At 44.7% G+C, this 26001-nt stretch overlaps 1 protein-coding gene across 1 annotated transcript in view; it reads left to right on the plus strand.

Moving 5' to 3' along the window:
• LOC124606083 overlaps positions 1-26001 on the plus strand; it is a 375104-nt gene that overhangs the window by 324727 nt on the left and 24376 nt on the right. Inside the window, exon 14 of the mRNA XM_047138048.1 lies at positions 13772-13976. Coding sequence (XP_046994004.1) covers positions 13772-13976 — 205 coding nt within the window. The remainder of the gene's footprint in view (positions 1-13771; positions 13977-26001) is intronic.

Raw genomic sequence — 26001 nt, forward strand, 5'->3', positions numbered from 1 at the left:
GAAGACCTTCTAGCGCAAAGATTTTGGACAAAGCCAGCATCGTTGCTGAAGTGGTGGGCGACGGACATCGAGCAACAAATGTAAACTTCGAGAAGGCATCAATCAACAGCAGCCAATAAGTGCTGAGGAAGGGGCCGGCAAAGTCAGCATGCACCTGTTCCCATGGCTGTGCCAGGTCAGGCCACAGAGAGGGCATTGTACGGGGTGCAGCCAGTTGTTGAGCACACTGACCACATGCAGCGACCATGTGGGCGATGTCCGAATCAATACTGGGCCAATAAACATGCCTGCGGGCCAGGGGCTTAGTCCGAGAAATCCCCCAATGGCCTTCATGCAACAGTTTGAGAACGTCTTTGCGAAGAGAGGCTGGCACCACGACCCGTGAAGATGCGCCATCCATGGCCAGAAGAACAACACCATCACAAACAGACAGACGAAGGCGCAAGGCATGGTAGTTGCGAAGGGGATCCGATGCCCGGCCCTTGGTCCTGTCCGGCCAACCCCGTTGAATAAAACCGATCACCTGACGCTGGACCAGGTCCCGTGCAGTAGCCGATGCGACCTGTGAACCTGTAAGCAGAAAACCCTCAACCGCACGATGTTCTGCCTCATCAATGTGGAAACAGAGTAGTTCATCTCGGTCGAAAACCGGGTCGGGGCCCATCGGCAAACGTGACAATGCGTCAGCGTTGGCGTGCTGGGCTGTGGGGCGATAGTGAATCTCATAGTGAAAATGAGACAAGTATAAGGCCCAACATTGCAGATGGTGAGCTGCCTTATCTGGAACCGACGCCGATGGGCTGAACAGAGAGACCAGCGGCTTGTGGTCAGTGATGAGGTGAAACTTAGAACCATACAAAAAAACGCTGAACTTTTTTAGAGCATAAATGATAGCGAGCACCTCCTTTTCGATTTGAGAATAATGCCGTTGCGCATCGTTGAGGGTCTTGGAAGCATAGGCGATGGGTCGTTCCGACCCATCCTCGAAGCGATGGGCGAGAACAGCCCCTAGGCCATACTGGGACGCATCAGTCGCCAGAACCAAGTTCTGACCCAGACGGAATGTGGCAAGACAAGGCGCTGACTGCAAATGAGCCTTCAGGTGGACAAAAGCCTGCTCACACTCGTTGGACCAACAGAAAGGAACGTTTTTGTGTAACAGCTGATGCAGAGGATGAGCTACCACCGCCACGGATGGAATGAATTTGTGATAATAAGCAATCTTGCCTAGAAACGCCTGAAGTTCTTTTACCATAGACGGCCGGGGTAGAGCGGTAATGGCCGCAACATTCTGACATAGAGGACGTATACCCTCACGGGACAAGTGGAAACCAAGATACACAATGGAGGGTTGGAAGAACTGTGACTTGTCCAGATTGCACTTCAACCCAGCCGAATGCAGAACCCAAAACAGTGAATGCAAATTGCGAAGGTGCTCCTCAGTGGAGACCCCCGTGACAACAATGTCATCCAGATAGTTTATGCAGCCGGGAACGGAAGCCGTGAGCTGTTCCAAAAACTGCTGAAAAATGGCCGGCGCGCTAGCGACACCAAACAGTAACCGATGGTACTGATACAACCCACAAGGAGTGTTGATGACGAGAAATTCCTTGGAAGACGCATCCAACGGCAACTGATGGTATGCTTCCGATAAGTCAAGTTTGGAAAAGAACTGGCCCCCAGCGAGCTTGGTAAATAACTCCTCAGGACGGGGAAGAGGATAAGTGTCAATGAGGCTGTGAGTGTTAACAGTGGCTTCAAAATCGCCACACAATCGCAGACCCCCATTTGGTTTAGAAACCACCACAATTGGCGATGCCCGTTCGCTGGAGGTAACAGGAAGGAGAATCCCTGCAGCTGTTAACCTGTCTATCTCAGCCTTGACAGGTGCACGCAACACCACCGGAATAGGGCGTGCCCGGAAAAACTTAGGGCGAGCTGTAGGTTTAAGAGTAATGTGAGCTTCAAAATCCTTGGTACGACCCAGAACAGCAGAGAACTCGGACGAGAATTCAGAACACAATCCATCCAGCTGTTGATATGGAATGTCCTCAGATATGAGGTGCACATCATCATCAATGGAGAACCCAAACAACTGGAAAGCATCATAACCGAACAGGTTTTCAGTGCCCGCATGATCCACCACATAAAACATGAGGGGCCGAACAACAGACTTGTAGGCAGTGGAAGCATCAAACTGGCCAACGATAGGAATTTTCTGTTTATTATAAGTTCTCAGATTTTGCATAACTGGAGACAAGGGAGGGGAGCCCAACTCCAAATACATGCGAGAATTAATGAGATTTACTGCAGAGCCAGTGTCCACTTGCATGCGAATGTCTTTATCCAGAACACGAACAGTAACAAACAACTTATTTGTTTGAGAAAGCACACAGTTAACATCCATGTCCAATGCCTTGTCCTCGTCGACAGGAAGTTTAGGGGACTGACACACAGAAGCAATGTGGCCTTTTTTCCTACATGAATTACACGTGGCCCAACATTTTGGACACGCGGCCCTGTCATGCTGTACGAAACAACGTGGACAAGAAGGAAGTGCGGAACAAACCTGCTTCTGTGGTTGTTGTTTTCGCTGCGAGCATGGCGGCCCAATGCGACGTTGTTGACGCGAGTGAACCACCGCCACATCGTTGGTCCCCTGGGAAACAGGCAAATTGTCCATGTCGAAAGTGGTCTGTATAGCGCCTACATCACACCACGCGTCTATTTGCACACCAGCAGCGTGAGACACTTCAAAAGATTGAGCGATGCTTAGAACTTCTGACAACGATGAGTTTGGCATTTGTAAGGCACGTTGCCAAACTTCTTTATCAGGGGCAAGCTGTAGAATAGCATCCCTAACCAATGAATCAGCATAAGATTCATGATGAGTGTCCGTGACAAACTGACATTTCCTACTCAGACCATGTAGTTCCGCCGCCCAAGCCTGGTAAGATTGAGGGGTCTGTTTACGACACCGGTAGAATGCCACGCGGGCGGCAATGACATGGGTATTTTTTCGGAAGGACAGAGAGGCAGGTTCCCGCAGCGGGGCTAACTGAGATAGCAGCTGATAGATCCGTGGGGAAATCCAAGATAGAAATAACGACTTACACATAGGAGTGTCGACAATGCTGAAAGCCAAGAAGTGTTGCCGCAAATGCTTCTCATAATCCTCCCAGTCTTCAGCGGCCTCATCGTAAGGAGGGAACGGAGGCAGAGAAGAGGAAGACAGACGATGAGTAAGCGACGTCGACAATGCCTGAATAGCAGCTGTCAGCTGTGTTTGCTGTTCAATGAGCGCTTGCATAAGCTGTTCCATGTCTGCCCCGACACGAACACACAAATCCACAACGCAGGAACAAAAATATCCGACCTCGTCGCCAAAAAGTGTTATAACCTTTAATCACTAATAAATTGCGTGGATATACAAACATAGAAACAATAGCTGGTTACATGCTACCAATTCCGTATCGGTCATTCGACTGCCGTGCTGTGACATGCGGCCGGCGCCGTTCTTAGCTAGGTGGCGCTCCCGCGCTCAGCCGAGTTGCGGAGCGCCTCTATCGCCTGACGTGGCGGCACTCTTAAATGTCATGGCACTGTCACAACAGTGTGGACGAGCATTGTTGTGGGGGAAATTCCACTGACTACTCCGGAAGAGTTCTGGGTGAACTTACCGGATCCATTGCAGCAACCATTTCAAAACTCCCTCATAAACCTCCTTTTTGACAGTTTCATCATTCAGTAGATATTCATTATTATCAAAAAAGGCAATCAGCATCATTTTAATCTTGGATTTTGCTAGTGTACTTTTTTTGGGAGGTGGAGAAGATGGCGAACAGCATGCCATTCACTGTCGTTTGGTCTCTGGATGGTACTGGTAGTTTCCAGACCTCATTTCTGATATTGATGGTTTCCAAAAACTGTGGATTCTAGTCAGACTTTTTAATAACATCTGCAGTTGTTTCTATCCAAGGTTACTTCTGCTCATCTGTCAGTGTTTGTGGTGCAAACTGAGCACAAATCATCCACTTTTTCAAATGTTCATGAACAATTGTGTTTATATTGCCTTTGCTCATCTTCAGTTCTTCTGCTGTCATTCTCAAAGAGAGCCATCAACTACCTGCAAGGATCGGTCACACCTTCAGTATTGTCTGGGTTTTGTGCATGTAGACAGTCGGCCCAAATGCAATTTATCCTTGACACCTTCCTTTCCATCTCTAAAGCATTTAAACCACTCAGACTCACACTTTTTACTCATTGGTTCAACATCATTGGTACTTTGACTCTCTCTTGCCATTTTCCCTAATTTGAAGACAGCATCATGTTAACATGTTGTTCCATTTTGCACTTCATTTAGCACTGAGACAAGTTCTCACCGTCTCTGTTAGCTTGGCTGCAGTGTGTACCACTGCTTCACTTTGGTGAGTTACTCTTTTTTTGTGGGGGGGGGGGGGGGGGGGGGACACTTTTTGACATGTCTCTCAATGCTTATGTGCTTGTGTCTCATACTAACCAGCCCTGTTTTTGAGATATGGGACCATTCATCAAACTTTTCAGATGCACATTGTATTTTCACATAGTCTGCCAATATTAATCCTATTTACTTCTTTTACTCACACCCTGATTACTTATTCCAGTACAAGATAGGACAATGGAGAGAATTCTGTTTTAATATAAGAAATTTTGAATATTTTGCATGTGAATTTAGTTTTTGAGGTGGCATTAAGTCCATTTTATTTGATCAGTTCTCTCTCTTTTTCCTTCTTTGAATGCTTCTAATATGATGATCAGTTTATGTCTATCAAATCGTATACCTTTTGGAGTCTACAAACATGATTGTTATTCATTTACCTTTTTAGATTTGTAAGTTGGTTGTGAGACTGAGAATTTATTCTGCACAGGATCTATCTTTTATAAGTCCTGCCTGATATTCAGCAGTTAAATGATCTGTCTGTGCTTCATATTTCTTGAGTAAGACTTTTGACATAATTTCTTAAGTGAATGGTGGCAAGGAAATCCTTTGTAATTATTGAGTCTGTTTTGATCATCTTTCTGATGTAAAAGCAAGGATTAGAATACATTTGCAGTCATTGTTTTTTTCCCTCTGAGATAGATTATCTAGAAGAATCACAGGAATTTCCTGTATGAGGCTTTTATCGCCTATTTTCCATGTTATGACTGTTGTGCCATCTTGCCCTGGAGCTTTATTATTTTTGAATTTAAGTATCATGAAGGTACTGAAGCTAGATTTTATTCAGGCTTTGCAAAGGTACGTTGGTTGTTGGGAGATTTACAGTTTAAAAGAACTTTGAAAAAATTTGCTACACATTTTCCTTTTTCTTCATGGTTTGTTTCTAAATCCCATTCAGATATTTAACAAAAAAGCTGGGTGCCTGATAGCAGGACAGGGTTTTTTTCCCCATAGGAGATCATTGTGTGTGTGTATATTTTTTTCCAATTTCTGTCAGTTTGTTGTGATCATAATGGCAATGTTTTGGATCCGACACCCTGGTAGGCATTCCAGTTTTGCCAGCTCTGAACCTTAATTCTATGATTTTATCACATGCACCATTCCACTAAATACATTTACATTTTCCCAGAGGCATGCTAATGCGCTGACATGTTTTCAAGAGTGTACATTCACTTTTCATCTGGGCACATCAATGCTTTAGGAAGCTTTCAAGAGTGTATCTTTAAGATCTGAGCAGTTGGAAGCATTATAATTGTGGATATTTACAAGAAAAATGTCAGAATTTTGTTTAAAAAATTCCAGCTTGATCAGTGGGCTTCAGCTCATTCTAGATTTGGGACTGTTAGGTTGAAATTTCACTGTAATTGGAGACAAGTAGTGATCACAATCAATTATTCCTTTTTTGATATTGATATTAATTTTTTGTGGTTATTCTTGTAAATGGCCACATCGTCTATTTGAACTTGTCTTAAATAAAAGTTTGTTGACCATTTTTTGAAAAAAAATGTTAACATAAGGAAATGAATTTAGGTTAATGTTAAATCGAAGGTTTAATATTCCTGCTCCCTTTAAGATGTAAAAATTATAGCTAAGTTCTAATTATAGATTGAATTTTCCTCAGTAACTAAATGAGGAATTTATTGCAAATTTTAGAAGTTTAAGACCAGGAAACATTACATTTGTAATGGATACTTATCTTGAAGAATTTGAGGGTGATGTTCATTATCATTCAAGTCTGTTTGCTGCAGATGTCCTGGTTCCATTGATTTTTTGGATAATACTGAAATCTTTAGCAATACACTTTGAAATAAAAACATCCAACACAGAGACACCAATAATTTTCTTCATTTATTCATTCTAACTGACTGCAACTCCAGAACAACCTGAACTGACTCACACTTGAACTGCCATTAACAACTAACATAAACTGACAACTAATTACTTTGGCCCAACACTGGCACTTATATGTGAAAGTAACAATTCATGGTATTTGCAATGTTGTAACAATTAATAGTGTAGGTAATTTCCAATGGAGAAAACTTAAACAAAATTATCTGTGTCTACATACACACTTCACAAATGTGGTTTCGTAAAATACACAGTATTCAAAATTTTAATTTTGCATGATGAATATTTTTAACAATAAATGTCATGACTTGTAAGTTTTCATTTAAAATAAGTTAACACTCCACTTGCTCATAATAGTGGAAACTCCAATGCTAAATTTTCATTATTTTATACAAAATACAGTGTTCCATCCTTTACTGGAAATTAGTAACTAAAACTGGTGTAGATTATGAAAACCAGTGAATTCATCATTTAATAAGTTTGTATGGAATTACTATCTTTTAAATCTAACCATGTAGAGGAGGTCTTGAGTCACAGAAAGGGACAATGACAAGACTACCATACATTTTAGCTTTAAGCCAAAAGGCCTTCTTCTGAAGTACAAAGCACATACACATTCACAATTCACACACACATGACCAATATATCTGGCCACGTTGGCTAGATGCAGTCCATCCACAGATTGAGACTGGCCACAGTAGCCAGAGACAATGGTCATGTATGTGTTAGTTGTGCTTGTGTGAATTGTTTGTGTTTTCTACTTCTGAAGAAAGCCTTTTGGCTGAAAGCTACAATGTGTAGCAGTCTTTTCGTTGTGCCTGTCTGTGACTCAGCGTTTCCATATAGCCAACAGCAATCTGTCCTTTCTGTAATATTGTCGTTATTCCATCCTGGACTTGTTGTTTGATTCTGCTTATTCTTTTAAGTCTGATCATTACTCTTCATGACATTGTACAATGACTGGTATACAATGAAAACCAGTCCATGGTCTTACATGTCTTTTTACATAGTGAACTTTCTAATGTATTGAGAGGTATATTAAAATAATGTACTGTGTGTTACATTTAGTGACTCTCAGTCTGTTGTGTTACGTAAATATCACAAAATCAAATTGATCTTTTATCTTATTTGTTGGTTCTTTTGTGAGCAGGTTCTGTATTTCTTTTCTTTGCTGTTTTGTGCAATGAAGTCTCTGTTGAAATTCCTGGACACTTCTGACCTAAGGCATTTTGCACCAAAGAACAACACCAAAATTTTGATGTGACACAATGGGACTTAAGCTATAGTTTCTTCTGATAATTCACAGAAATTCTCTACTCTTATTGGGTCTTTTTGTTTGTAAATATTTAAAGGTATTGTAAATTCTATAATTTCCTGATTCAAAGTGGTTTTCATTGAAACATCTTGTTTCTTGTACTATTACAATTTGGATATTGAGTTCATCTAATGTATTTGCTAGTTGCATCAAGTTTGCCAGTCTTGAGAAGGCTATTGGCCCCAGAGATTGTACACTAATGATTTCCATGCCTCAATAGCCATCCATTTAAAATGGGCATGATTTCATCTAATACTCTTCCATCTCATTATAAAAAGCCTAATAGTTTGTAAAGCTAAATAATTTAGTTTGTGTATAAAATATTTTTCCATCCTACTCAACTTGATCTGTAGGTGTTCAGTGGCATGCACCTAAATACTGCAAATGTATTAATTGAGGGCAAGTGTGGACATTATATTGAATTAAATGTTGGTTAGAGCAGCATCATACTCTAATAGACACTGGAGACAGTAAGTTCTTGCCATCCTCTTATCTTTAAATGGCACACCCAGCCAGATGCGGAAGCACCTAAGGTTTAATCTTGAATTTGAAATAGAGACCAATATGATTCACAGCCACAGAGCAATATCAAAGTTGAAAAATCTTGTTACATGCCAAAAGAACTTCAAATGATGGTCACCAAACACACACACACACACACACACACACACACACACACACACTGTACTAAGTTTATCAAAACAATAAATGTCCATAACTGACAGAATTCTCTAAAGTGAATGCTGAAAGTCAAGATTACTACATAAAGATGCTGACTTCTGATCTAAGGAGAAAAAAGGGTACAGAGATGGTATAGTCTAACAGTTCAGCCTCATTCCATGTTTTTTCTGCACGCCCTCTAGTGACCCACTGTATCATGTCAGAGACATATAATCAAATTACATTACAGTTTACAAATTGCAACATGTACTGTGTTTTGTACGAAAATTGTCTGTAGAGAATGACCACGCCACCTTTTGCTATTCTCAAAACAATTAAAAGGTGTTAGGAGCAACAAGTAACTATCAGTTTCTGAGCAGTCAAGCATGACATAATGTAGTAACCAAGTAATACATCAAATTGATTCAAGTAACATAAATATGGCTTTATTCACAAACCTCTGAAAAATAGCAGAAATAAAGCTCTCATATTTACACACTTAACAAGACAAGAGAATGATACAGTAGGTGTTACATGTGATACACAGAACAATTGACGTGAGTTGTACAGACTAAAAGAACACAGTGAGTGTGAGTCAGCACTGCTTCTTTCACATATAGGTGCGAGTCACTGGCAGAAGGTATGGTGGAGACCATGCCATGTGCACACTTCTTACATGCAGCCTCTAGTGGCTGGCCTGTGTTGATACAGTTGGTGCTTGATTTAAGTACACACATGCAGTGACACTACACTCAGGGTACTCACACTCACATGCACTAGTAGCAGGATACAGCATACCTTTCCTCTCAGAGAAAACATCCTTCAGATTTGGAGTGGCAGCAGCTGGTGGCGACAGCAGGAGCAGGGCGATGTGCCGGGCAAGCACCAGAGCATAGGGCCAGAACGTGCACAGAAACCAGCATGCCTGAGGGTGGTAGGCCCATGCATCACCCAACAACGGCACTGGAGGGGAAGGTGCCCTCACCATCTTTGCTTCCTCATCTGCAGACGAGATGGGGCTGGACCAACTGGCACCAATGGTTGAGGTGATGATGGTGAGGGGGCCGTGGAGGCAGCCTGAGGGAACTGCAAGCTGTGGCAGTGGACCCGAGGCCAGAGATGGACCAGTTCCAGGCACTGGGAAGTTGCAACTCCAAGGCACCACACATGGAGAAGGCAGCCACTGGGACAGAGGCATCTCCACAGCAGTTGCCAAGCAGCTCAAGGCAAAGGGTGGCGGTGCGGGCTGCAGTAACTGGGGCCACACCCATGAAATGGTAGCTTCTGGCAGTGAACAGAGCTGCAGTTTATCAAAGTGATGTGCCACCAACCCGTTGGCCATGCAGACATCACAAAGATGGCGTCTCCAGTGGTGGACTACAGTGGCCAGAATCCACATGGACCAGTGACCAAATTCTTGTGCCCACACCAGGGGTCCCTGTATGAAGCAGCTGCATGAACCTGGCTGCCACAGGTGTAGTGCAGGCCGCAGAAGATGGAGGAGCATGCGTCACTGCTGGCAATGAAGGAACTAAGCTGGGCTCTGCTCCCCCATAGGCATGAAGCAATAAGACCTTATAAAATTGAGAAGAGCATCATCTGCTGAAGAATCCACAACAAGCCTTTTCATTTGGGACTTAAACGCACTCACCAGTCATTCCACCTCACCATTCTATTGAGGGTGGAATAGTGAAGCTGTAACATGATGAAGTTGCGACAGGAACAAAACAACTGAAAGATGTGAGAAACAAAGGGGGCACATTATCAGAAACTAAGGTACCAGGCAATCTCTTAAAAGAAAAAGCTCTCAAAAGTGTATGAATTGTGATCCCAGCCAACACTGATGCATACTGGAGACTGTAAAGGAACTGGGAAAGTGTATCCACAACTGAGAGCCAATAGGAGTTCAAGAAAGAAACTGCAAAGTCTACATGAATGTGTTCCAGTATCTGTCATGGAGTGGGCCAGGGGGACAGAGACACCCTGGGAGCTGCCTGTTGTTGGGCACGTTGCTCACAAGCCATGACAAAACAGACAATTTTGCCATCAATATCTGGCCAAAAAACATGTCTCCTGGCTAACAATTTAGTGTGTGAAACTTCCTAGTGGCCTTAGTGGAGAACATGTAGAACCTCACGCAGTAACAATGTGGGAATGATTACTCTGGGAGAGAGGTCTTCCGTGGACAACAGAAAACACCATCAAAAATGGAGGCGCAATACCACAAGGAAAAATAGTTGCTTAGGAGGCTAAAGCCTGACCAAGTGTTTTATCTGGCCAGCCCTACTGAACAAAGTGAACCACCTGGCAGAAAACTAGGTTAGCTGCAACTGCAGTGGCTACATGCAAGCTTGTAATTGGGAAACCCTCGACTGCATTCTGTGTTTCAGTATCAAGATGGAAGCAAAGCAATTCTTCACAATCAAAGTCAGGATCAGGACCCACAGGAAGGTAGAACAAGGCATCTGCATTATCAGGTTTAGATGTAAAACTTCCTGACAGATTAAAACTGTGTGCTGGACTGAGACTCGAACTCAGGACCTTTACTTTCACGGGCAAGTGTTCTACCATCTGAACTACCCAAGCATGACTCACGACCCACCCTCACAGCCTTAATTCCACCAGTACCTTGTCTCCTACCATCCAAACTTCATGGAAGCTCTCCTGCGAACCTTGCAGAACTAGCACTCCTGGAAGAAAGGATATTGCAGAGACATGGCTTAGCCACAGCCTGGGAGATGTTTCCAGAATGAAATTTTCACTCTGCAGTGGAGTGTGCACTGATATGAAATTTCCTGGCAGAGAGCTTCTGTGAAGTTTGGAAGGTAGGAAACGAGGTATTGGTGGAATTAAGGCTGTGAGGGTAGGTCGTGAGTTGTGCTTGGGTAACTCAGATGGCAGAGCACTTACCCACAAAACACAAAGATCCTGAGTTTGAGTCTCAGTCCAGCACACAGTTTTAATCTGCCAGGAAGATTCATATCATTGCACACTCCACTGTAGAGTGAAAATTTCATTCTAGAAACATCCCCCAGGCTGTGGCTAAGCCATGTCTCCACAGTAGCGTTTCTTCCAGGAGTGCTAGTTCTGCAAGGTTCGCAGGAGAGCTTCTGTGAGGTTTGGAAGGTAAGAGACACGGTACTGGTGGAATTAAGGCTGTGACGGCAGGCCATGAGTTGTGCTTGGGTAGCTCAGATGGTAGAGCACCTTCCTGCGAAAAGCAAAGGTCCCGAGTTTCAGTATTGGTCTAGTACACAGTTTTAATCTGCCAGGAAGTTTCATATCAGCACACAATGCAGATCAAAAATTTCATTCAGGTTTAGATGTAGGTCAAAAATAGATTTTGTAACTGTAGTGTGACAAGAACAGTGTCCAATGCTATAGGTTGTATGCAGCCTTGTGAGGCAAGAAAGGGTGAGAATTAAACAAGGAAACCAAGGGCTTATGGCCTGTAATAAAGCAAAACTTGGAGCCACACAAAAAAATGTAAAATTTATGGCAAGAGCCTCTTTCTCCACCTGAGAGTACTGTTGCTGAGCTGGAGTGAGAGATTTGTAGGTGAAAGCAATGGGTCATTCGGAGCCGTCAGCATATTGGTGTGCTAGGACCATGCCGAGTTCGTATTGTGAGGCATCACTCATCAAAACTATGTGCTGGTCCAGAGAGAATGTAGCTAAATAGGCTGCCAAGAGTAGTTTGGGTTTCAACATTCAAAAAACACTTTTGCAGTCCAGGATCCAGCAAAAATTTACATTCTTGTGTAACAGTGCATGCAGCATGTGGACAAATGTGGCTGCCCCCATCATTAATTTGTGGTACTACACTATCTTCCCTAGGAAGACCTGAAGTTCCTTTGTGGACGACGGCAAGGTGTAGATGGAACAGGAGAGTTGTGATCTGGCAGAGGGGGGACCACATCCTGCACGACCTTGAACCCCAAGTAAACAACAGAAGGTTGAAAAAATTGAGATTTCACAAAGTTGCACTGTAAGCCTGAGGACTGAAAGACAGAAAACAAGCTGTGCAAATTTTTCAAGTGATCCGCCATGAAGGAGTCCATGACAACAATATCATCCAGATAATTAATGCAACCTAGGACAAGCATAGTCAACTGCTCTAAAAATCATTGGAAAATATCAGGGGTTGTAGCCACATGAAAAGGAAGGTGCAGATAAGCATGGTTTAGTAGTGCTGGTTTCGCGGTACTTGTTTCTAAAATTGTACCAACATGTTGTTAGCACTTCACTTAATGCAATTCCACCAAATAAAATTAAGTGAAAACTGATTTTCATTTGTCAAAAACATGTTTTCTTTATCATAACTGATAGTTGGGCTTCTATGACTATGTTTTGTACACTTTGCATTTGATACCATTTTATTCTGTTTATTCACAGTTCCAACAATATATCGCTTCATTCTGAAAGTTAGACGTTGACAAAAAGGAAGGTAATGAAGAAATAGAATGAAAGAAAGAGAATATCAACCACAACCTCCAATGTCTGAAAGATATAAACAAAGAAAAACAGCTATACTTAACAACTGTTTTAACAAAAATCTGATCTCATGGACAGTGGCACAAAATGTGGAGGGAATCAATGATGATTCTTGTACTGAAATTTGGGAAAGATCGTACTAGCCCAAATAATTACTGGAGTGTTGCCATCACTGGTGAGAAGGGAAGATTAGTAGAAGATCAACAGCTCTTTAATGTGTGTTTTGCACATTCCAGGAATGGATAGGCTACTGAAGAATGAGAGCATATAAATGTTCAGGACTGGGGTGTTCAAGCCTTTTAAATGTGGGGTCTATTGAGTATAAAGTGTTGTTTTTTAGCTTTATTTCAGAAATTTATTGTTTCAGGAAGCTTCATATTGCATGAAATATTATTATTTTGTAACTTTGTCTTAAATTTGTAATGTATTTTATAAGTTGTAGTCTTTATAATGTTTTATGACAATTTATATCAATAAACAGCAGCAATATTGTGCAATTCACAGCCTGACAAGAATTTGTATTTTGGTAGCAAAAAAGAACCTGGTGTATTACATGAAGTCCACATGTTTTCTGTGCTGCATTAATTGAAATTTTATGGACATCTTTTCTCTATCATTACCTCTTCTCGTCTTGTATATTTCCTTTCCATCTCTAGTATCTCCAGTACTACTCTTTTCTTTCTTTCATATTTATTCAGTTTCTTAATTATGAATGTTTTCTTTCACAAGCTCTTAAAATACCTGTTTATTTATTAATATTGCTGTTTCTTTTATCATTTTCAACATTTTGGTGAGTGTGTTTTAATTATCTTGATTAACATATTGAGGTTAGCTTGAATTAATACTTTCCAATTAAGACAATAAAATGTAATTACTGGTAGTTATGTACAAATGAAATCAGATAATTTTAAATGTTTATCTGCTCAGAGATAATGACTTGCACAAAACCTCAACAATTGATGTCTTTCCCTTTTTCAGGATGAACATGGCCAGAGCATGCTCCATTTCGCTGCAGCAAGAGCACATGGACGTAATGGATTATTCCAGCTCCTGCAGGAGACTGGTTTGAATGCTGGCTATAGGGATGAATTGTATCGCACAGCACGAGATGTTGCAATCCAGGCTAATATTCCTGACAATATTCATGACATTGATAAGTGGGTCCTTCATCTTGCTGCAAATGGTACTACTGAACGTTATTATATCTTCCTATAAAGTAAACTGCATCAGCAAGCAACTATCACTACACTACTACACATTACTTTTACTTATAAAGAGTAAAATTAATACAATAAAATAAGAATGAAATCTGAAAGAAGCTATTAGATTCTCAGTTATATTTAATAGCTATTGTTTCTTCTCTAGTACCTACTCAGTTACTAATATAATTACATTGTTATCAATGTCTATGTTCCACCAAACCTATCATACATAAGAACCTTAAGGGTGTTGTGACAGTGCCACGACATTCAAAAGTGCCGCTACGTTAGTACGCGAACACGGCGACAGAGGCGCTCCGCAGCTCGGCCGAGCGCGGGAGCGCCACCTGGTTATGAACGGCGCCGGCCGCATGTCACGGCCCGGCAGTCGAGTGACAGATACGGAGTTAGTAACATGTAACCCGCGAGTGTTTCTACTTTTGTATCTCCACGCACTTTATTAGTGATTAAAGGTTATAACACTTCTTGGCGACGAGGTTGGATATTTTTTTTTTCCCTGCGTTGTGGACTTGTGTGTTCGTGTCGGGGCAGACATGGAACAGCTTATGCAAGCGCTTATTGAACAACAAACACAGCTGACGGCTGCTATTCAGGCGCAACAAACACAGCTGACGGCTGCTATTCAGGCGTTGTCGACGTCGCTTACTCATCGTCTGTCTTCCTCTTCTCCGCCTCCGTTTCCTCCTTATGACGAGGCCGCTGAAGACTGGGAGGATTATGAGAAGCGTTTGCGGCAACACTTCTTGGCTTTCGGTGTTGTCGACGCTCCTATGTGTAAGTCGTTATTTCTATCTTGGATTTCCCCACGGATCTATCAGCTGTTATCTCAGTTAGCCCCTCTGCGGGAACCTGCCTCTCTGTCCTTCCAAGAAATGTGTGACTTATTGTCTAACTATTACCGAAAAAACACCCATGTCGTTGCCGCCCGCGTGGCTTTCTACCGGTGTCGTAAACAGCCCCATCAATCTTACCGGGCTTGGGCGGCGGAACTACACGGTCTGAGTCGGAAATGTCAGTTTGTCACGGACACTCATCATGAGTCTTATGCTGATTCAATGGTTCGGGACGCTATTTTACGGCTTGCTCCTGATAAAGAAGTTCGGCAACGTGCCTTACAATTGCCAAACCCGTCGTTGTCGGAAGTTCTCAGCATCGCTCAATCGTTTGAAGTGTCTCACGCTGCTGGTGCGCAAATAGACGCGTGGTGTGATGTAGGCGCTGTACACACCACTTTCGACGCAGACAATGTGCCTGTTCCACAGGGAAATGAAGATGTGGCGGCGGTGCACTCGCGTCAACAACGTCGCGTTGGGCCGCCACGCTCGCAGCGAAAACAGCAACCACAGAAGCAGGTTCGTTCCGCCCTTCCTTCTTGTCCACGTTGTTTCGTACAGCATGACAGAGCCGCGTATCCAAAACGTTGGGCCACGTGTAATTCATGTAGGAAAAAAGGCCACATTGCTTCTGTGTGTCAGTCCCCTAAAGTTCCTGTCGACGAGGACGAGGCATTGGACATGGATGTTAACTGTGTGCTTTCTCAAACGAATAAGTTGTTTGTTACTGTTCGTGTTCTGGATAAAGACATTCGCATGCAAGTGGACACTGGCTCTGCAGTAACTCTCATTAATTTTCGCACGTATTTGGAGTTGGGCTCCCCTCCCTTGTCTCCCGTTACGCGAAATCTACGAACTTATAATAAGCAGAAAATTCCTATCGTTGGCCAGTTTGATGCTTCCACTGCCTACAAGTCTGTTGTTAGGCCCCTCACGTTTTATGTGGTGGATCATGCGGGCACTGAAAACCTGTTCAGTTATGATGCTTTCCAGTTGTTCGGGTTTTCCATTGATGATGATGTGCACCTCATATCTGAGGACATTCCGTATCCACAGCTGGATGGCTTGTGTTCTGAATTCTCGTCCGTGTTCTCTGCTGGTCTGGGTCGTGCCAAGGATTTTGAAGCCCACATTACTCTTAAACCTACGGCTCGCCCTAAGTTTTTCCGGGCACGCCCTATTCCGATGGCGTTGCGTGCGCCTGTCAAAGCTGAGATAGACAAGTTGATGGCTTCGGGGATTCTCCTTCCTGTTACCTCCAGCGAATGGGCATCGCCCATCGTGGTGGTTTCTAAACCAAACGGGAGTCTGCGATTGTGTGGCGATTTTAAAGACACTGTCAACGCTCAAAGCCTCATTGACACTTATCCTCTTCCCCGTCCTGAGGAGTTATTTACCAAGCTCGCTGGGGGCCAGTTCTTTTCCAAACTTGACTTATCGGAGGCATACCATCAGTTGCCGTTGGATGCGTCTTCCAAGGAATTTCTCGTCATCAACACTCCTTGTGGGTTGTATCAGTACCAGCGGTTACCATTTGGCGTCGCTAGCGCGCCGGCCATTTTTCAGCGGTTTTTGGAACAGCTCACGGCTTCCGTTCCCGGCTGCATCAACTACCTGGATGACATTGTTGTCACGGGGGCCTCCACTGAGGAGCACCTTCGCAATTTGCATTCACTGTTTCGGGTTCTGCATTCAGCAGGGTTGAAGTGCAATCTGGACAAGTCTCAGTTCTTCCAACCCTCCATTGTGTATCTTGGTTTCCACTTGTCCCGTGAGGGTATACGTCCTCTACGACAGCACGTTGCGGCCATTACCGCTCTACCCCAGCCGTCTACGGTCAAAGAACTTCAGGCGTTTCTAGGCACGGTTGCTTATTATCACAAATTCATTCCCTCCGCGGCGGCGGTGGCTCATTCTCTGCATCAGCTGTTACGCAAAAACGTTCCTTTCTGTTGGTCCACCGAGTGTGAGCAGGCTTTTGTCCGCCTGAAGGCTCATTTGCAGTCGGCGCCTTGTCTTGCCACATTCCGTCCGGGTCAGCACTTGGTTCTGGCGACTGACGCGTCACAGTATGGCCTAGGGGCTGTTCTCGCCCATCGGTATGAGGATGGGTCGGAACGACCCATCGCCTACGCTTCCAAGACCCTCAACGATGCCCAACGGCGTTACTCTCAAATAGAAAAGGAGGCGCTCGCTATCATTTATGCTCTGAAAAAGTTCAGCGTTTTTTTGTATGGTTCTAAGTTTCACCTCATCACCGACCACAAGCCGCTGGTCTCTCTGTTCAGCCCCTCGGCGTCGCTTCCGGATAAGGCGGCTCACCGCCTGCAACGTTGGGCCTTATACTTGTCTCGTTTTCACTATGAGATTCACTATCGCCCCACGGCCCAGCACGCCAACGCTGACGCGTTGTCGCGTTTGCCGATGGGCCCCGACCCGGTTTTCGATCGCGATGAACTCCTCTGTTTCCACATTGATGAGGAAGAACGTCGTGCGGTCGAGGGTTTTCCACTTACAGGTTCGCAGGTCGCGTCGGCTACTGCACGGGATCCGGTCCTGCGTCAGGTGATTGGTTTTGTTCAGCGGGGTTGGCCGGACAGGACCAAGGGCCGGGCGTCGGATCCCCTTCGCAACTACCATGCCTTGCGCCTTCGTCTGTCTGTTCGTGAGGGTGTTGTTCTTCTGGCCACGGATGGCGCATCTCCACGGGTTGTGGTGCCCGCCTCTCTTCGCAACGCTGTTCTCAAACTATTGCATGAGGGCCATTGGGGGAATTCTCGGACTAAGTCCCTGGCCCGCAGGCACGTTTCTTGGCCCGGTATCGATTCGGACATCGCCCACATGGTCGCTGCGTGTGATCAGTGTGTTCAACAACTGGCTGCGCCTCGTACTCTGCCCTCTCCGTGGCCTGATCCGGCGCAGCCGTGGGAACGGGTGCACGCTGACTTTGCCGGCCCCTTCCTCGGCACTTATTGGGTACTGTTGATTGACGCCTTCTCGAAGTTTCCGTTTGTTGTTCGCTGTCCGTCGCCCACCACTGCGGCGACGACGCTGGCTTTGTCAAAAATCTTTGCGCTAGAAGGTCTTCCATCCACGATTGTCACGGACAATGGCCCTCAGTTCTCTTCGCAGGCCTTCCGTGATTTTTGTACTGGACACAGGATTCATCATGTTACAGCACCGCCCTTCCATCCGCAATCGAATGGGGAGGTCGAGCGCCTTGTCCGCACTTTCAAAAGCCAAATGAAAAAATTCCTTAGTGATTTTTCCACAGATGACGCTCTGTTGCAATTTCTGAGTTCTTATCGCTTCACGCGTCTGGGTGATCGCAGCCCTGCTGAACTCTTGCATGGCCGCCAACTGCGCACCCTACTGCATCTGCTTCACCCTGTCAGGCCTTGTACTGTGTCCCCTAGTGCGGGAAAATACCCGGTGGGCGCCGACGTGTGGGCACGGGGGTATGGATCTCGCCCTAAATGGATTCCAGGGGTGGTCCAGGCTCTTCGCGGCCGCCGGCTTTGTGAAATCTGTACGGACGACGGCATGGTTGTTCGCCATTACGACCAGATGCGCCCACGAGTGGTGGCCACGCCGGTACCACCGCCCCTTCTTTCGTCTCCACCAGCCCGAGAAGCCAGTCCTGTCGCTGCTGCCGATCTTCCGGGCGTGTTGTTGCCGCCGCCGTCGCTACCGCTTCCGAGTACGCCGGAACCGGCCCCAGTCGCGACGCCGCCTTCTCCGGGACCCATCTCGCTGGAGCACACCCCCAGGTCCACGACACCTATGGATGCTGCTCCGGAGTTTTCACCCATCATCTCGTCCAGGAGGCACGTTCCACGCGCCAGCTTCCGTCCTGGACATTTTCGACCGTACTCTCGTGTTTCTCCACGGGCTCTTCTCGGGACCTCCCAAGAGGCCATGGATGTCTCCGCACTGTCCATGTCTCCACGAAAGTGAGCGTTTTTTTTTTCAAGGGGGGAAAAGTGTTGTGACAGTGCCACGACATTCAAAAGTGCCGCTACGTTAGTACGCGAACACGGCGATAGAGGCGCTCCGCAGCTCGGCCGAGCGCGGGAGCGCCACCTGGTTATGAACGGCGCCGGCCGCATGTCACGGCCCGGCAGTCGAGTGACAGATACGGAGTTAGTAACATGTAACCCGCAAGTTTTTCTACTTTTGTATCTCCACGCACTTTATTAGTGATTAAAGGTTATAACAAAGGGACATGTAACAAGTCAAGGCATTCATTGACAAACACCATCAGTAGTCAAATCATTGCCTTTTTCATGTCAAATCATTGCCTTTTCCATGTCCTAGGAATTTTTTGTTCTTAGTTTGCCAGAGCTATCATTCCCCACAGGGCAGAATTGTGGGATTTAAAAGAAACTGGGGCAAGCGAAATGAGTATTACAGGACTTTTGCTGTTCATGACATATAGTGAATGACCTAATGGATAAGATGAGAAGCTCCGCGAAGCTGTTAATAAAATGTGTTTTTGAAAGAAGGAAAGTTGTGTTGCCAGAAAATTGTAGCAAAATGTACAGATACCTCCCAAAAATAGATGGCTGATGCAGGGAAAAATCTTCTAGTCCTCCAAATTGGGAGTTGAGGTAATGCGTGTGCAGCCCATCTCTTTTAGAAAACCACAAAATGCACAATTTCTCAACAACTCAGAAATGTACTGTTAAAAATGTAAACAAAAATTGGCAAAGAAATGTGTTCTATGATTAGAAACGTGGAATATTCCAGGAATATCATCTAAAAGAGAAGTATTTCAAGAATTAGATTGGTATGACATGCACATAAAAACTCTCACAGAGACTAAGAATAAGGAAAACAAACAGGGGAAAGATATTGGTATATGCATACCTAAAGTGGTATACCAAAAGAAGAACAAGACCAAGGACGAGTATCCCTAGTAGTTAAAAAGAAGTACAAAAATGTATAAAATCCAGGGACCAAACCAGTCACAGACGTTTGCAAGTGGATATCAATATAAGACATCATTTTTATGGTAACCATAGCAGCACTTCTCTCAATGCAGGATGCTGCAGCTGCTGAGGAGGAAAATTTCTATTTTAATATGACAACAACTTTGGAAAATGTTGGAAAAGAGGTGTTCATAACTGGTGACCTAAATGGCAGATAAGGTTCCAAAATAAATGTCCCTCACAATTTGATACAGTGGTGAATCTATATTCAATAATAATTGCAAAAGATTAATTCATTTATATGTCAACAACAGAAACCAAAAGTTTCTAATGGATGGATTTCAAGCAAAGATATCCACAAATATAAATGGACACAACCAACATGTAACGTACAATCAACTATATTGTCATCAGACGGAGTACTGAACTGAAAGTGTCAGATGTAAGTCCCTTGAATTGGTTTTTTTGTAAAGAAATTGTCCCTTCACTGAATTAGAAAACATCATAAATTATGGGATACAAGAAATTACAGGAGAAAAAGACACTATTCTTGATGCCATAGATAGCAAAATATTGACTTGGTATGGCCACCTCCAACAAATGTCTGAGAATCTATGGCCAAAAAGAATACATGAATGGACACCAGCTATGTGAAGAAAGCATTGTAGACCACCTAGAAGATGGATGCAAGATGTTAAAGATGCAATGCATTCCAGGGGCCTTCAGGAAGAACACTGGACAAATAGGAAACTGTGAAAGTTGAGAAGTAGAAGACAACAGCCATCATAAAAAAAGCTGTGTATGTGATGTGATTTACAGTGGAATGACAACAAAAAACAAGTTCAAGGAAAAAAGAAGTTACACTGAGAGGCAGTGGAAGTCTTCTAAGAAAACTTCACTAAAAAAGCAGTTTTCACCAGACTGGATTAATAAAGGAGATAGAGAAGAAAACACACACACACACACACACACACACACACACACACACACAGTTTATGAAATGACCATACCGGGAAATCAAACAAATTGAAGCCAATATGAAGCCCTGGGGCAGAAAATATTGAAGGCATCTTGAAAATATAGATATGGATGCAGATGTCTATCATTTTTACAGAACATTTATACAGTCTTGACAAACAATTTAAATATTTGTAAGGTCTACATCATACCAGTTAGCTGAGGATTACTCTATTTAGCTACAATGTACCTGACTGGATTTAGTTCATAAAAGAATCAAAAGAAGCTAAATTTATATGATTTGGATCATTTCTTCTATTTCCCATACATAGCATTTGTTATAACTTCAAGTTGAACTTCAAGGAAGACGCAATACAGGAAAGTCACAGATCAAGTAAACAGAGTAAGACGTGTGTACACTTTAACTGCCAATCCATAACTGAGTCCGAGTCTAGCGCCCGCTGGCTGGCTGGCCGCTTATGTGGCACTGCTGCTGCATGGCTGGCAGACAGCACCACATGTAGAGGACACGTGTAACTGTGCAGCGGCACTTTGAAAGATCGGCGAGTCACAACACTTTTCCTCCCTTTGAAGTTTTTGCACAGGTCTTGATGGAGGTGGCCTGTGGATTGCTAACGTCCATAGGTGTTGTTTGACTGGCCGTAAAGTCTCGAGGAGGAGGCTTCCCGTATAGACGGAAAGTGTCCCCGATGATAACGGGTCAAGATGACAGGAGACATGGGGGTCAAATCTGCTGGGGCCCCTTGCACCAATCTGCCCATTGCGGCAAGTCCGATTGTTATAACAGGAGACATGGGCACATCTGGTGGCATCAGTTCTTCTGATGGCACCAATATGATGGTGAGAGGACTGCATTGTGAGTAATGAGAGACTCCAGTATCCCGAGAATCAGGTAGAGCTGAAGGTGGTGTAGCGGCATCAGGAACAGGCGTTGCTGGCACACGAGGCCAAAGCTGGTCCAAATAACGCACTGCAACACCCGTGTCCATCTGGATTTCATACAGGCATTGGCCACGGTCTCGTAAGATGCGGCCAGGACTCCATTTTGGCCGCCTGCCATATCCCCATACCCATAAAAGGTCGGCGGCGGTGAACTGGCCAAGCGAAGGCACCTGCGGCCGTGAGGTGGAAGGCCTCAGAAGATGAAGTAGCGTGCAGGGCTGTCAGCGATGTAAGAGCTCAGCGAGGCTGTGGTCGCCCATGGGGGTGAAACAGTAAGAAGCCAGAAATTGGAGAAGCGCATCATCAGCAGCAGAAGAAGTCAGGAGTTTCCTCATCTGAGCCTTAAATGTGCAGACCAGTCGTTCAGCCTCACCGTTTGACTGTGGGTGGAATGGAGGGGCCGTGACATGCATAACGCCGTGACGGGCACAAAAATCCGCAAAATCAGAAGAGTCAAATTGCGGACCATTATCAGTAACAAGAGTAGAAGGAAGGCCTTCCAAAGAGAAAATGCAAGCTAGAGCATTAGTGGTTGCCGCATTGGTAGGTGACATGCAACGGACAATGAAAGGAAAGTTAGAGTAGGCGTCAATAACGAGAAGCCAATAAGTACCTAAAAAAGGTCCCGCGAAGTCAGCATGAATACGCACCCCGGGCTTCTCAGGTGAAGGCCACACTGACAAAGATGACTTCGGGGTGGCAGCCTGTGACGCACAAGGGCCACAGGCAGCGATCATGTGTGCGATTTCAGAGTTGATGCTGGGCCAGTACACATGACAGTGCACCAGAGATTTTGTGCGAGAGACACCCCAGTGCCCTCGGTGAAGGAGGCACAAGACCGAAGCATGCAAAGACGCAGGTACCACGACACGTGGCGAAGCATTTTCGGTGGAAAGGAGGATAACACCATCCCTAGCCGTGAGGCGGTAACACAAAGTGTAGTAGTTCTGCAACGGATCAGAAGTCTTAGCGGATGGACAATCTGGCCAACCCTTATGAATACAGCGTAAAACCCGGGAGAGGGTAGGGTCAGAACCCCTAGCAGCCGCCAGCCGGTCCCCAGTGATGGGCAACCTGTCCACAGCCCGCTGCTCGGCAACATCCAGGTGGAAACACAAAAGTTCGTCCCTATCGAATGCCAGATCAGGACCTATGGGAAGGCAAGACAGTGCATCAGCATTTGCATGTTGAGCCGTCAGCCAGAAACGAATCTCATAACTGAAATGAGACAAGTAAAGAGCGCAACGCTGGAGGCGGTGTGGAGCCTTGTCAGGAAGTGACGTTGATGGATGAAACAAGGAAACAAGTGGTTTGTGATCCATAACAAGATGAAATTTGGATCCATAGAGAAAAACACCAAACGTATGAAGAGCATAATTAATGGCCAAAGCTACTTTTTAAATTTGAGAATACTTTTGTTGGGCATCCATGAGCATTTTGGAGGCATAAGCAATGGGTTGTTCAGAACCATCAGTAAAACGGTGTGCAAGGACTGCACCAACCCCATATGGAGCGTATTGAGAGGCGTCCATGGCAAGAACAAGATGTTGGTCAGGTCAATAAGTAGCCAGGCACGGCGCCTGTTTCAGCATAGTCTTCAATTTCTGGAAAGCCCCATTACATGACGCGGACCAGTGAAAAGGCACGTTTTTATGCAACAGGCGATGCAACGGCTGAGCCACCAAAGCAGCACATGGTAAAAAGTTGTGATAGTATGCTATTTTCCCCAAGAAGGCTTGCAGTTCCTTAACAAATGTAGGGCGAGGAAGGGCATCAATCACAGTGACAGTTTGCTGGAGCAGACGAATACCATCTCAAGAGAGTTGAAACCCCAAGTATGTGATAGATGCCTGAGAAAATTTTGATTTCTGAAGATTACACTTAAGACCAGCAGTCTGTAAGACATGAAAAAGTGTGCGGAGATTTTGAAGATGTTCATCAGTGGTGGATCCAGTGACAACAATGTCGTCCTGGTAGTTTATACACCCAGGGACAGTGAGCAATAATTGTTCCAAGAATCGCTGTAAGAGAGGAGGGGGTGCTGGCAACCCCGAATTGCAATTGTTGGTATTGATAGAGGCCGAAAGGCGTGTTAAGGGCAAGAAACTGCCAGGAAGCAGTGTCGAGAGGAAGTTGATGATAAGCTGCTGACAGGTCAAATTTAGAAAAATACTGGCCTCCAGCAAGTTTAGTGAACAATTCTTCAGGTCGAGGCATTGGGTAAGTGTCAATAAGGCATTGAGCATTTACAGTGGCTTTGAAATCACCACAGAGACGAATATCACCATTTGGCTTAGCAACGACAATGACAGGAGAGGACCACTCACTGGAAGTGACAGGAAGCAAGACCCCTAAAGCAGTGAGACGATCCAGCTCCCGTTTGACCTGATCAGGAAGGGCCACAGGAATGGGTGAGACCGACAATACTTAGGCTGAGCAGTGGGTTTGAGCCTGATATGAGCTTCAAAGTCGTTTGCACAGACTAACCCAGGAGAAAAAAGGGATGTTGTTGACAAGGGATCCAATTAACCATAAGGAATGGCATCAGAGACAATATTGACAGAGTCATGTATGGAGAACCCAAAAAAGCGAAAGGCTTCGAATCCAAAAAGATTCTCCGTGTTACTATGGTCAACCACAAATATGGAAACAGTGCGAACGACAGATTTGTAAGATACCTCAGCATCAAATTGTCCCAAGAGAGAAATGTTCTGTTTATTTTAAGTCCGTAATTGCCTAGTGACAGGTGACAGGATTGGAGAACCCATCTGAAGATATGTCTAAGAATTAATGATAGTGGCAGCAGAACCAGTATCCACCTGTATGCGAACATCACGACCAAGTATTGGACAGTGAGGAATAACTTCCCTGAAAGGAAAGAGGTACAATTGACAGACAACACAGAATCAGAATCAGCGTCATGTTCATGAACATCATGTATACGGTCGGTTTTGCAAACAGATGACACATGACCCTTTTTTTTGCATTTGCGACACACGGCCCAACGTTGTGTACAATCTTCTCGTGAATGTTTCGTAAAACACCGCGGACATGAAGGAAGTTGCCATGGGTTTTGCTGCAGTTTCTTAGAGGTTTTGTTTACGGTTAGGCCGAGGCTGCGCTTGGAAGCATACTGCGGCAACGTCGGCCGGCGGGGACACGCCACACACTTCGTCAACTTCGCACAGAGGTTGTATTTCCCCAACGTCACCCCATCCCTCTATTTGCGCTCCAGCAGTGCGAGAAATTTCAAATGACTGAGCGATGGATAGGACTTCATCTAGAGTCGGATTTTCCAACTGAAGGGCATGTTGCCTAACTTCTTTGTCGGGCGCCGATCAGATAATAGCATCCCGTACCATGGAATCGGCGCAGGATTCTTTGTGAACTTCAGTAACAAATTGACACTTTCTACTGAGGCCGTGAAGTTCGGCAGCCCAAGTGTGATAGGATTGATTCAGTTGTTTTTGACAACGATAAAAGGCAACACGAGAGGCCACCACATGCATTTGCTTTTGAAAATAGATGGACAGAAGTGAGCACATTTCAGCAAAGGACAAAGACGCAGGATCTTTCAAAGGAGCCAATTGCGACAACAACCAATACATTTGAGGTGAAATCCATGAAAGGAACAGAGACTTACATGTCTGTTCGTCCGTGACATGAAATGCCAAGAAGTGCTGTCGAAGACGTTTTTCATAATCAGACCAGTCTTCCACCGTCTTGCCGTAAGGAGGAAAAGGAGGTAGAGACAACGATGAGAGATGCCCTGCATTTGATGCCATGACAAAATCACGAATCACATTTGTGAGAAGCGTTTGCTGTTCTATGAGACCTTGCAATAGTTGCTCTAAAGTAGTCATGGAAACATGTAGGTCAACGATGTAAAAGAAAAATCACTACCTCGTCGCCAATTGTTATAACTTCAAGTTGAACAAATATATTTCAAGGAAGCCGCAATACATGAAAGTCAAAGATCAAGTAAACAGAGTAAGATGTGTGAACACTTTAACAGTCAATTCATAACTGAGTCCGAGTCTAGCGGCCGCTGGCTGGCTGGCCGCTTATGTGGCGCTGCTGCTGCATAGCTGGCAGACAGTGCCGCATGTAGAGGACGTGCGTAACTGCGTGGTGGCACTTTAGAAGATCAGTGAGTCACAACAGCATTATGTGATACTTGTGTCTCTCTTTCCTGGAAGTAAAATTTCAGCTCAAGGAGAATCACACTCAAGATCCCCATTGTGAAAAAAAAAGCAATGGTTTCAAATCCATTTTCCACTGTTCTGTGGAAATGCACTATGTAA

Source organism: Schistocerca americana, chromosome 3 (assembly GCF_021461395.2).
Source record: "Schistocerca americana isolate TAMUIC-IGC-003095 chromosome 3, iqSchAmer2.1, whole genome shotgun sequence".
NCBI lineage: Eukaryota > Metazoa > Arthropoda > Insecta > Orthoptera > Acrididae > Schistocerca > Schistocerca americana.